General features: G+C 35.0%; 2 protein-coding genes across 2 annotated transcripts in view; one reads left to right on the plus strand and one right to left on the minus strand.

Annotated features, from left to right (window-relative positions):
• Nucleotides 1–12614, minus strand: part of LOC127860750 (peroxisomal trans-2-enoyl-CoA reductase-like) — an 83019-nt gene that overhangs the window by 15676 nt on the left and 54729 nt on the right. The gene's annotated exons all lie outside the window — the stretch shown is intronic.
• On the plus strand, nucleotides 99–9749 carry LOC127860751 (ribulose-phosphate 3-epimerase-like). The gene is made up of 5 exons (XM_052399034.1): nucleotides 99–380; nucleotides 3870–3977; nucleotides 5550–5684; nucleotides 6258–6344; nucleotides 7451–9749. Exons 1-5 carry the CDS (start codon nucleotides 114–116, stop codon nucleotides 7571–7573), a joined length of 720 nt encoding a protein of 239 aa, XP_052254994.1. The 5' UTR covers nucleotides 99–113; the 3' UTR covers nucleotides 7574–9749.

Genomic DNA, 12614 nt, shown 5'->3' on the forward strand with positions numbered 1-12614 from the left:
AATATTACATTAAAAAAAGAATACTTTCCCTCATTTTATGAAACAGTAAAACGTGCTTTAAATCAATAAAATAATCGGTTATACCGTAGTTTTCTGGGTGAAAATCAAGTTGAATGCTTGATCACGTGATTCTCAAAATGGCGAGCGGCAGTTGTTGTCTCGTGAAAATCGGTCCATCAATTTTAAATTCGGATTTATCCAACTTAGCTTCCGAATGTCAGCGCATGATGGACGCCGGTGCAGATTATTTACACCTGGATGTGATGGATGGACATTTTGTCCCCAATCTTACGTTTGGGCATCCAGTCGTAAAGTGTTTGAGACCAAAACTGCCCGATGTTTTCTTCGACATGCATATGATGGTTGCCAAACCTGAACAGGTAAATCATAACCATGTCTTGGCCTGTTAGTATAGTGTGATTGAGATGATGGATGAACATGCAAGGTAAAGTTCACCTGGGATGGGTATCAAACCCACAAGGCACAAATACATTAGAATCTATAGCGCTGTACAAATTGAAATTATTAGGTCACAGGTTCTTACCGGCAGCAGCCCACTCTCAACTTGTAAAGTTTAGAGTTTAAGCCATACAGTAGGGCGTAGACACATTTTTCCTCTCACAGTGTTGTTTTTTTTCACCTATAGGGAAATGGGGGCAGGGCACGTCCAAACGGGAAAAATGTGTTGTTTTTTTAGAAAAAGGGGAAGAACAAAAATCCCTCTTTTATATGTAATGATATTTATTATATGAATACACATGTATGTATGAATGTCATGTTCACAGCTGAATGTCTCTGTCCTTTTTCTTAAATATATATCAATGATTTTTTCAACATTAGTTTCAGACAGTTCAGCCTTCATGCACAGTCTTAATTTTCCTAGCATTTTGAGTCTAATTGGGATTTTTTAAATCGAAAAAAAGGGCAAATTTGAGCCTTTTTTATCAATAAAATGGACCAAATTTGAATGTTTTTATCACCAAATATTGACACAATATAGATACATGCACATCAGGGGTTTTACTAGCCATTTTGGGAAATAAATGCAATTCATATGAAAAGTCAACTGATTTGGGAAAAACTAATTTAATATAACTCTTTATATACTTTGTTAGTTGTTTATGAAATAAATTTGAGATATATTTATCATTTGACAGTTCTTTCTAAAAAAAAAAAAATTTTTTATAGGGGATTTTTTCTACAAAAGTGGGGAAAAATATATATATTCTTTATTAAGGGGAATGGGGCAGAGTATTGGCCCCGATATTGCCATAAAAATACTGTCTCACGTTTAGGTTAATCATTTAATGTCATGAGTACGAGGACGTATTCATATTATTTGCAGAACCAGCTAAATATTAAATTTGTGTGAAACTAACATTGTGCTGGTGTTCCAGCAGAGCTTTACAAGTGTATGTTAAGTTCTTTTTATATAGACAATATTGTCCAACTGTCAACTATCACAACACGTTCTCCAACAAGGAATATAAGCAATTTAACACTAAACACAGCCAGATACGAAATGCTAGTTGATCAATTTTCACCACAATTTCAATTAACACCGTTACTCAGCATTAAGTGTCTTGATATCTACTGAAATCATTAAAGTTACTGTACAAGATATTGGTACACTGCAAGCATCCAAAGTTCTGTACACTGCAACCATATAAAGTAATAACCACTGCAAGCATAAAAGGTACATGTACATCATACATAACATGTATTGCATCATTACTGCACACTTCAAGCAAAGGAGTGTATTGGAAATGTATGTACAGTACAATACAAACATACCAGAAGGTATTGCACCATTTCAGTTTCATAAAATTGACAAGAAACATTATATTAATAAATTTATAATTAATTGAAATACATTCATAGTGGTATTGTTTGAAGGATTGGCCTGTATGTGCACATGCAGGGGCCTGCTTTCTGGATTTTTGTGTGCCTAATAATAATTTTAACTCAATTTTTATTTGAATTGCAACTTACAAAGTATGTAAGTGTAATAAATATAATAAGTATAATAAATACAATTTTGTTTGTATACATTTTATTTGAATTATAATGGAGAGTTGTATTGCAGTGCTCCAGATAACATGCGTAAAGGCGTAAAAACGAATTAATTTTCTTAAATAACGATTTAGATTTAAAATCTTTGTGTAAAGTTACGCGTTGAAAAAATAAAACACGAATTTGAAATTTTCGAACATGCATCAAAGTTCCAGTAGCAAACGATATACGGTAAACATTTCATCCCAATTCTGACTCGTTAAGGCGCTCAATAAAAACTTAAAGTCAACGTCACTTAAGCATTTGCTGTGAGGAAAAGAGCCACACCTAAGAACAGTCAGTCGAATGGCAAAATGATTCTCATGAACCAAATACCCAAAGCATGGTTTCGTCAATAATTGATGAATGTATAAGCTCTTGCGTATATGACTAAATCTAAAGCAGTTAAAAAAACAAAAGGAAAGCCAGGCTTTTCCAAGACTATAAACCAAAATTTTAAATTATTGATGTGTCAAAAGCCATGAATACACAATTATTTGGTAATATATTTTTGAAGAATCATTACTTTTATAAATAGGGCGTAAAATAAGAATTCATTTTTAAAATAGGGAGTAAATAAGAATTTAACCAAATTTTTATCTGGAGCTCTGGTATTGAATTTGTTTTTTCAAAATCGGTCGACTTTTTGCTCGAAAGAATTCCCAATGGACAAAATTGCATTTTCCCCAAAATTGACAGGAAAAGGCCTGTTTGTTCAAATACTGATAGTCAATAGGATTGGGATATTTTAAAATATGAAGAGTTTTGGTGACCCATTTAATCTTCAACAAAGTTCAGAACTGTAAATCTGTTAAATAAATAAGTAAATGATGACGCGTTTAAATTGAAATTTAATACTAGACCTAGGTAAATTTTAGCAAATTTAGGTGTAAGTAAAATTGTTCCTTTCTGTTAAAAAATAAATGATGTTTGGATACATGTAGTGAGATGTTTTTATTCAATTAGGAGCATATAAAAAGTAGCATTTAATTACTGAATTATTATCACAGCAAGCTTTGGTTACACATTGTTCTTTTTTTAATTATTGGAATAAAACGAAATGTATTTTACATTAGAAAAATCAATGGGGCCCAATTAAAGCTCACCCATTCTGTGACATATTACTGACTCATAAAACAAAAAACTGAAATTCACTCCATGTTTATTGTCCCCTACCGGTGAAACCGGAGGGGACTTATGGTTTGCACTCTGTCTGTCTGTCAGTCTGTCTGTCAGTCCGTCACAATTTTCTGGATCCTGCGATAACTTTAAAAGTTCTTTATATTTTTTCATGAAACTTTAAACATGGATTGATGGCAATATGGAGATTATGCATGTCGTTTCATTTTGTTCCTATGTAAACAATTCTGGTTGCTATGGCAACAAATGAATTTTTTTTACTGACAATGGTGGAGTTTCACCGGTAGGGGACGGTCCATATTGCTTGGCAATCTCTTGTTTATCACAAAATTCATGACACTGGTTCATCTTTTCTGTTACTAAAATATAAGTAATACAATTCAGGCACTAGTAATATAACATCTTACAGACAAGTACCTTATACTTTTTATTGATTGAAATTTACAAAAATTATCATTTTAAATGACATTAAAATAAAACTATAGTGTAAGTTGTTAACCCTTTGCATGCTGGGAAATTTGTCGTGTGCTAAAATGTCTTCTGCTGAATAGCAAACAGTTTGGATCCTGATGAGACTCCACGTTCTGTGGCCTCTCATCTGGATCCAAACTGTTTGCAAAGGCCTTAAAAATTCAGTTCCAGCACTGAAAGAGTTAATTTACTTGTGTACATTTCAGTGGATAGAGGAAATGCAGGCAGCCGGAGCTAGTCAGTACACCTTTCACTACGAGGCAACAGAAGACCCAAAAACTTGCATCCGAAAAATAAAGGAGGCTGGAATGAAGGTGTATATTCTTGTGTATTGTTACTGTATTTATGTGGCATAATTTTGATGCTCCCGCCAAAAAATTTTTGGGGGGAGCATATAGTCGCGGCTTTGTCTCTCCGTCCGTCCGTGCACAATTTTTGTCAGGGCTATTTCTCAGCAACTAATGACCAGATTTCAATTAAACTTTATGGGAAGCTTCACTACCAAGAGGAGATGTGCATATTATCAGCCGGTTCTGGTCGGATGATTTTTCACAGAGTTATGGCCCTTTGAAATTTTCCATTAATTGTACATATAGTGCAATTCTTGTCCGGCTATTTCTCAGCAACTAATGACCGGAATTCAATTAAACTTTATGGGAAGCTTCACTACCAAGAGGAGATGTGCATATTATCAGCGGGTTCTGGTCGGGTGAATTTTCGCAGAGTTATGGCCCTTTGAAATTTTCCATTAACTGTACATATAGTGCAACTCTTGTCCGGGCTATTTGGTCAGCAACTAATGACCGGAATTCAATGAAACTTTATAGGAAGCTTCACTACCAACAGGAGATGTGCATATTATCAGCTGGTTACGGTCAGATGATTTTTCACAGAGTTATGGCCCTTTGAAATTTTCCATGGTACATATAGTGCAATTCTTGTCCGAGCTATTTCTCAGCAACTTATCACGGGAATTCAATGAGACTTTATGGGAAGCTTCACTACCAACAGGAGATGTGCATATTATCAGTAGGTTATGGTCGGATGATTTTTCACAGAGTTATGGCCCTTTGAAATTTTCTATAAACTGTACATATAGTGCAATTCTTGTCCAGGCTTTTTCTCCACAACTACTGACTGGACTTCAATGAAGCTTTATGGGAAGCTTAACTACCTTGAGGAGATGCACATGTTTTTAGTGGGTTCTGGTTAGATGATTTATTTAAAGAGTTATGGCCCTTTGAAATTTTATGTTGCTAAACCATCCATCCTATTATTTTGTCCAAAGTTATGCCCCTCAAGACGTTTCCTTTTATCTGAATACATAGTGCAATATTGTGACAAGAAAAACCTTTGGGAAGCATCACCCGTCTCCGAAGGTTTCTTGTTTCATCACTGTTTATGTAAAATGTTCATTTTAATCTCATATTATTGTCAATTACTCATGGTTTAATGTATTGAAAAATAAAGGAGGCTGGAATGAAGGTGTATATTTTTGTGTATTGTTACTGTATTTATGTGGCCATATATGTTGTCATCACTGTTATGTAAAATGTTCATTTTAATCTCATATTATTGTCAAATACTCATGGTTTATGTATACATTTAAAAAAAGTCAATGCAAGCTGCAATTGGTAATATGCATCTATCATATGCTCTTATGAGTTGTTCAAACCCTTTACACACTACTAGAGTAAAACATAACAACTGGGTTTTCACTAAGTACATGTATGACAGACTCTTATTTTCTGTAGCTGTTGTCTTTTCATGATTTGTTAGACAGATTAAACAAAACACATTCACATGCATTCTAAAACAAGTAACTATCATTTTCAATTATGTGGAGTTGTTGGCAGCTTTCATTCAGTGTAATTGTATCATTCCAGGCTGGTATAGGTATTAAACCAAAGACTCCAGTGGAAGTTTTGGACCCATTTATTGACCTGGTGGACATGGTGCTCATAATGACAGTGGAACCAGGATTTGGGGGTCAAAAATTCATGGGAGACATGATGCCAAAGGTGTCATCTCACAGTCACTGTTTGGTTTTAAGTTACTTAGTTATTTGCATGCATGCATGCATTTGGTTTGTATACCAGTTGACTGTTTTGCACGCTTTTGGAAGAATAGATAGAATTCTTTGGGTAAATATCACTTAAAGTGTGATGAAAACGAATTTAAAGTTTGTTGAATTTATTTTTGTAGAAAAATGGTATGGTAATTTCAATTCTGTGTGAAAATTGCATAGTTTAACCCTTTCAGTGCTGGTACCGAATTTTAAAGGCCTTTGCAAACAGTTTGGATCCAGATGAGACGCCACAGAACGTGGAGTTTCATCAGGATCCCAACTGTTTGCTATTCTTAAAGTATTCTTTGAAAAAAATCAAAGAAAATGCTAATTTTAGAAATTCAGCAGACAACATTTTTGCAGACGACAAATTTCCCAGCATGCAAAGTGTTAACAAGCTTTAAAATGGTTTGAAGGTGGATTCTTAGTTGAGACACTGCCGTCTGCTTTATGAGTTAAACTTCATGTCAAAAGTAGAAATATCAGGACGAGGTGTCCTATTATTGTTAAACCAAATGTGTTTCAGATTGCGTACCTAAGAGAGCACTTTGGTCAAATTGACATTGAAGTAGATGGAGGTGTGGGTCCAGCTACCATACAACAGTGTGCAGATGTACGTAGTGCTCTTGCACCTTTGTATTTAATTTTCACTTCTATGCAACAGTACTTATAATGTTGAAGCCAATGACAGAATCTTGGCATGTTCATTTGCTGTTTATTGTAAGAATTTACGGTAATGGCACATGCCATAACAATTTGCTCTTTAAGGATATTACCCTATACATGTTGAGATGTATTGCTTTAATGAAGTTCCTTTAAAAAATAAGTAAAAGCAGACCCTACATTGCAAAGATCATTACAAGTACCTGGGTGTTGACCATGCCCTACAAGCTGCCCCTCTGGGCAAGAAATCAGGAATGTTTGTATGAATATAAAGGAAAGAGGGGTATACAGGCATTGCCATGCATATCTGTCTGTGTGTCCATAGACACATATTTGTCCGCAGAAGTTTGCCTTGTCAACGTTCGGCTCTTATCCTTTATAGATGCAACATTTTTTATCCAATCTTGATGAAATATGATCGAGATGTTTATATAGACTATATGGAGACCAAGTTCAATAATGTTATGTGCCTTTAAAAAGTCATCAGGTTGAATGTTAGAAAAACCTTGTTACCACTGTTCAGATATCATTTATGACTCAATATTCATGAAATTCAATGAGAATGTTTACTTTGAGTAAATCTAGGCTGATTTAATATCTGGGTTGGGTGGGTCCAAAAACTAGGTCACCAGGTCAAATCTTAAAACAACTGTACCACTGTAAAGGAACATTAATGGCTCAATCTTGATGAAACTTGGTCAGTACATGTGTATGTTTATCTTGAGATTTTCTAATCTGAGGTTGAATCTGGGTCGAGTGTTTTCAAAACTAGGTAATCAGGTTGGATCTAAGAAAATGTTGCAAGTTCTAGTTTGAATATAGTTAAAAGGTCCTGTTTGAAATTTATTGTATTTTACACATTTACAGTGTCAAATAAATAAATTTTGACTAGAAAACCATGGCTTCAAGCATTAGAGTATAAATGCCAAGAAATCGGCAAATTCTTACTTACAAATAATCACCACACATCATACAGGTTACCAACATGAATGTGACTCCTACTTCTTGTAAGCAGAATCAAAGTATTATTTGTGACACCCTATTGTATGTTTTCAGGCAGGTGCCAACATGATAGTGTCTGGCAGTGCTTTGATCAACAGTGAGAACCCCCGGGAGACGATCAGGTACATGAGGACCGTAGTGGAGGAGGCGATACAGAGGTCCCAGCTCGAGAGATAGCACGAACTTGAATCTGGAATAGACACTTGCTTGAATTATTATCTGAAGTGTTGCTTACTTGAACAATTCAGGGAAAACCAGGAGGAATAACTGTTGCTCAAGTCGACAAGATCATGATTTACTTTAACCCATTTAACAGTGCCCCAGATAATTATTTGGGAATTAGGGTTTTCACCCATGATTTTTGATAAATAGGGTGATTTCATTCTTGAAATAGGGTGAAATGAGATATAAAAATGCATACCATAAAACCAGTGCCGCTTTACTTCTGTTGAAGCTGCACAATTTTATTGATTCAATACAACTGTTTCAACATTTACTTTAATAAACTGATGTTTCATAACATCTTTAATCCTTGAAACTGTGCATAATATAAACGTTTAACTTAAAAAAATGATAACACGAATGAATCGACACTTATGGGCTTTTGCTTTCTTGGTTTGAAAACGTTTGCGATCGACTGATATTTTGGCGCAACAATCGCGGACATCTTTCGACCTCTCTTAGACTTTTTATTTCGCATCGTAATAGAAGCTGAAAGTACAGACGCTTTACAAAGACATGCACAATGAACGACGGATTAAGTCAGATTTAAAACCCATGTGTGTCGTCGTCAATAATTTGGTCAGACGCTTTATTTAACAATTAAAATCTACACCGCAAAGTTTGGATAACTTTGACTTTTCCTGCTCCGTCATCCAGGCGCATGCTGAATGAAAGCGTCGCCGCATTACAATATTTCCAAAGAGAAAATACCGATAATGAGCAAAGCATTTTCAATCGAAGCTATTGTATTGTACGCATCAAATTTGACAAATTTGCGTATGAGTTAAACCTGTTGCGTTTTAAATACGCATGATATTGTGTTTCTTTGCGTTTTTAAGCAATTTAATAGGGTGAAAGACGCAGATACGCAGCTTATCTGGGGCACTGATTTAAGCCTTGTGGACTCTCACATCTTTCTATACTGGATCAATTTATTTCCAAAATTAGGGATTTCTAGTATACTTATTTCTATATTTAGAATATTCTTACAGAAATTCCTTTAAGCAACCAGGGTAGACCCAGATGAGACGCCGCATGATGCGGCGTCTCATCTGGGTCTACGCTGTTTGCCAAGGCCTTTTTTCTATACGTTAGGCATAAATGGGTTAAACCCATGTATTGAAGCATGATTGCATCAACAGCCTAAGGCTTATTGAGATGCCCTCGAGTCACATCATGATTTCAAGCTTAGTCTTTAATTTAACCAATCTAAATAGTTTTATCAGTTTTTAATAACATTAATTTTTATGTCCCCCACCACTATTGTGGGGGACATATTGTTTTTGCCCTGTCTGTTGGTTTGTTGCTTTGTGTTTGTTTGTTTCCGTCAAACTTTAACATTTGCCATAACTTTTGCAAAATGGAAGATAGCAACTTCATATTTGGCATGCATGTGTATCTCATGGAGCTGCACATTTTGAGTGGTGAAAGGTCAAGGCCATCCTTCAAGGTCAAAGGTCAAATATATGGGTCAAAATCACTCATTTAATGTACACTTGCAATATTGAAGATAGCAACTTGATATTTGGCATGCATGTGTATCTCATGAGGCTGCACATTTTGAGTGGTGAAAGGTCAAGGTCATCCTTCAAGGTCAAAGGTCATTCAAATATATGGGGACATAGTGTTTCACAAACCCATCTTGTTTATATTTATTTTGAAGAATAAGATATTCATTCCTACTGGTTAAAAAAATAGATAAATAATATTTTTTATGTAAATATATGTTTATGTCCCCTAAGAAGGTCTTAAATAGTTTTTACAGCTTGTGCTTTAATTTTGTAGAGTAAGATCTTTTATTATCGTTGTTTAAGAAATTGGATAAATACTATTTTTAATTCTCGAACTACTTGTTTCATACAAGCTCAAGACAACGAGCATTAATATCGAAGCCCATTGATTTCATGTTGAACTGCTGAGTAAAAGCTTGTATGAACTCCTGTTAGTAAGCCCTGTGACATGCATAAACCTACACATAATGAAGTTTGCTTATGTTAAATCCATACTTGTTGAAGTAATGAAGTATGTCCTTGTGATCCCCAGTATGTGGTATATATTTACTAATCAGATTTTGTGATTTTGTAACACTGTTTAGAATCTTTTATGGAGCCTTTTAAAAGATGTAATTATTGTTTTGTGTTTTCATTTTTAGCTCACCTGTCTGTCTGTAAACAATTTGTAAACATCTTCTTCTACTAAACCATTGAGCCAATTTCAACTAAATTTCATGTGGAGCATCCCTAGGTCATGGGACAAAAGAATTGTTAAAAAAAATTTGATCGCATAACCAAGATGGCCGCCATGACCATATATGGTAAAAACCTTAAAAAATCTTCTTGTCAGAAACCGCTCATCAGATTTTCAAAAAATTTCACAGGGATGACCTTTGAAGGCTCCCCTGAAAAAGTTTTTCAAAAAAATTTATTCGTCAAAAAACATGGCCGCAGGAGCTCGTTGAACTTTGCATGTTTATTTGTTTTTGCCTATTTTGTGAAAACTTTCAAAAATCTTCCACATTTTTTGTCCGATCCTTTCCAAATTTGCACAGTGTCTTTATATCAATGAGGACACGAACCCTACAAAAAATGAGCATTATTGGTCCATGAAGTACAGAATTACCTCCCCTTGAATTGAGAAAATGGTGTTTATGCAATAAAGTCCGAATTTTTCATCCAATTCTTTCCAAACTTGTAAGGATTTAGCATGGTTCAAACAAGGGAAACAACTACGGTTTATGCATTTTCTTTTTATTACAGATTTGCCTCCCTTTAATTCATTCAAAATCTCATTTTACAGCAGAGATTCAAAATCTGACCTGTAAATGAGCCCCATATTTACTGCCAGTGCTAGGTAACCTTTTCCCATTTGATCATTCTTAAGTATTGGTCTTTTAATGCTGCTACTGCTTCTGCTACTGCTACTGCTACTACTACTACTACTACTACTATTACTACTACCACTACTACTACTACTACTACTACTACTACTACTACTACTACTACTACTAGTACTACTACTACTACTACTACTACTACTACTACTACTACTACTACTACTACTACTACTACTACTACTACTACTACTACTACTACTACTACTACTACTAGTACTACTACCACTACTACCAGTACCACCACTACCAGTACCACCACCACCACCACTTCTACTACTACTACTACTACTTTTACCACTACTACTACTTCTACTACTACTACTACCACTACTACCACTACTACTACTACTACTACTACTACTACTACTACTACTACTACTACTACTACGTCTACTACTACTACTACTACAACTACTATTACTACTACTACTACTACTACTACTACTACTACTACTACTACTACTACACCACCACCACCACCATTCACAGTGACAAAAAACGTATTCACACAATGGCTGCTACTACAACTTATAGCCCATATAGGGGGGCATGCATGTTTTACAAACAGCCCTTGTTTCTATGGGATTTTAACCACAACTGTTCATGTTTATCTCCGACACATATTTTTAGGTCACCTGTCATGAAGTGACACGGTGAGCTTATGTGATCGTGTGATGTCCGGCGTCCGTTGTGCGTGCCTGGGTGTGTCCGTGCGTCCGTCCGTCAACAATTTGTTTGTGTAGACAGTAGAGGTCACAGTTTGCATCCAATCTTGATGAAATTTGGTCAAAATGTTTATCTTGATGACTGACTAATGGGGTTATTTACCCTCGGGACTTCGGTTAAAAACCATTGCCCGAGCACACTGCTTAACATAGAACTCTACATAAAAAGCCGAAAACGGCCATAAAATGGACAGCCCGGGCTGTACCATTGGTATAAATATAAAACTTTGCAGTGTTGGTGCGGTGCCTTAAATAAAAATCTATTGGTTTAAAAATATATAACCTTTATATGAAGCGTTAAAAAGACGCAGTGCTATACAGTGAATAGGCCTAACGCGGTTAAAAAGCGGCGTTTTAATTGGTTGATGCGCTTATATAACGATGGCGCTGATTGGCCGAAATTTCTTATTAAGGATTGCCAGTAGGTCAATCTGTTTTAAAATGGATTTTCCCACGGCTGACTTTGTACTTTTAAGAAAAAGTAAACAATAATGGTTTATATGCAAAAATATAAATGAAAGAACAAGAAAGAGTTAATCCAAAAGAACTTGGAGTTGTTTTTTAGTATTAGATTACTATGTTTTTGTTACGTTACTGTACTTATTATTAATTTATATCATTCATATGATGTTGTTATTGTATGTTATTCTTTGTATTGTTTTTTTTTACGGAGGAGAGAGAGAAAGAATAGCCCAATTTTTATAAGTAAAGATGGTGAAAACACACATACTGTTGTATGTGGCAGCATCATTACCAGACCCACTGTTCAGTATATACTGCAATGGGTTTGTTGGAGTCTTTAGACTTTGTGATCTGTGGTTTAAAAATTTGAATCCAAATAGGACTATTTTAATATATTAATTATAGAAAAAAGGAATACACAGATGTGTAATATGTTTGGGTAACAATATAATAATATTTGAGGGTTTTCCAGATCACAAAGTGGTTGAACATTGCCACAACATGTTTACATGCATAGTCAAGTACCATTTTTATGTGTATGTTTAAAGTTTAAACTAAACGCCAAACAACAAGATCTAATCATAAGAGAGATATGTTTATATCTAAGAACATTTATTAATAGGGATGCCAGAGCCTGATTTAACAGCTCTCAAATGTAGAGTGAAGTTGCATGTGCAAATGCAATTATATGAGAAGGAAAGGAAAAAAAAGACAATATATGATATCACATAGAGTGTGTAACTCTCAATTATATATTAATATTGCAATTGAGTATTCAGTTGTTAAAAAATTAATGAGTACAAGTTTATGTATGTGGCTCAATGTTGAACACTTGCAGACAGGGAATATAGCCGTAATGCTCCAACATAAGACCCTGTCTGTATGGAACTTAAGGAGGATTGGGCTATGGAAAAGA

The sequence above is a fragment of the Dreissena polymorpha genome, chromosome 15, assembly GCF_020536995.1.
Source record: "Dreissena polymorpha isolate Duluth1 chromosome 15, UMN_Dpol_1.0, whole genome shotgun sequence".
NCBI lineage: Eukaryota > Metazoa > Mollusca > Bivalvia > Myida > Dreissenidae > Dreissena > Dreissena polymorpha.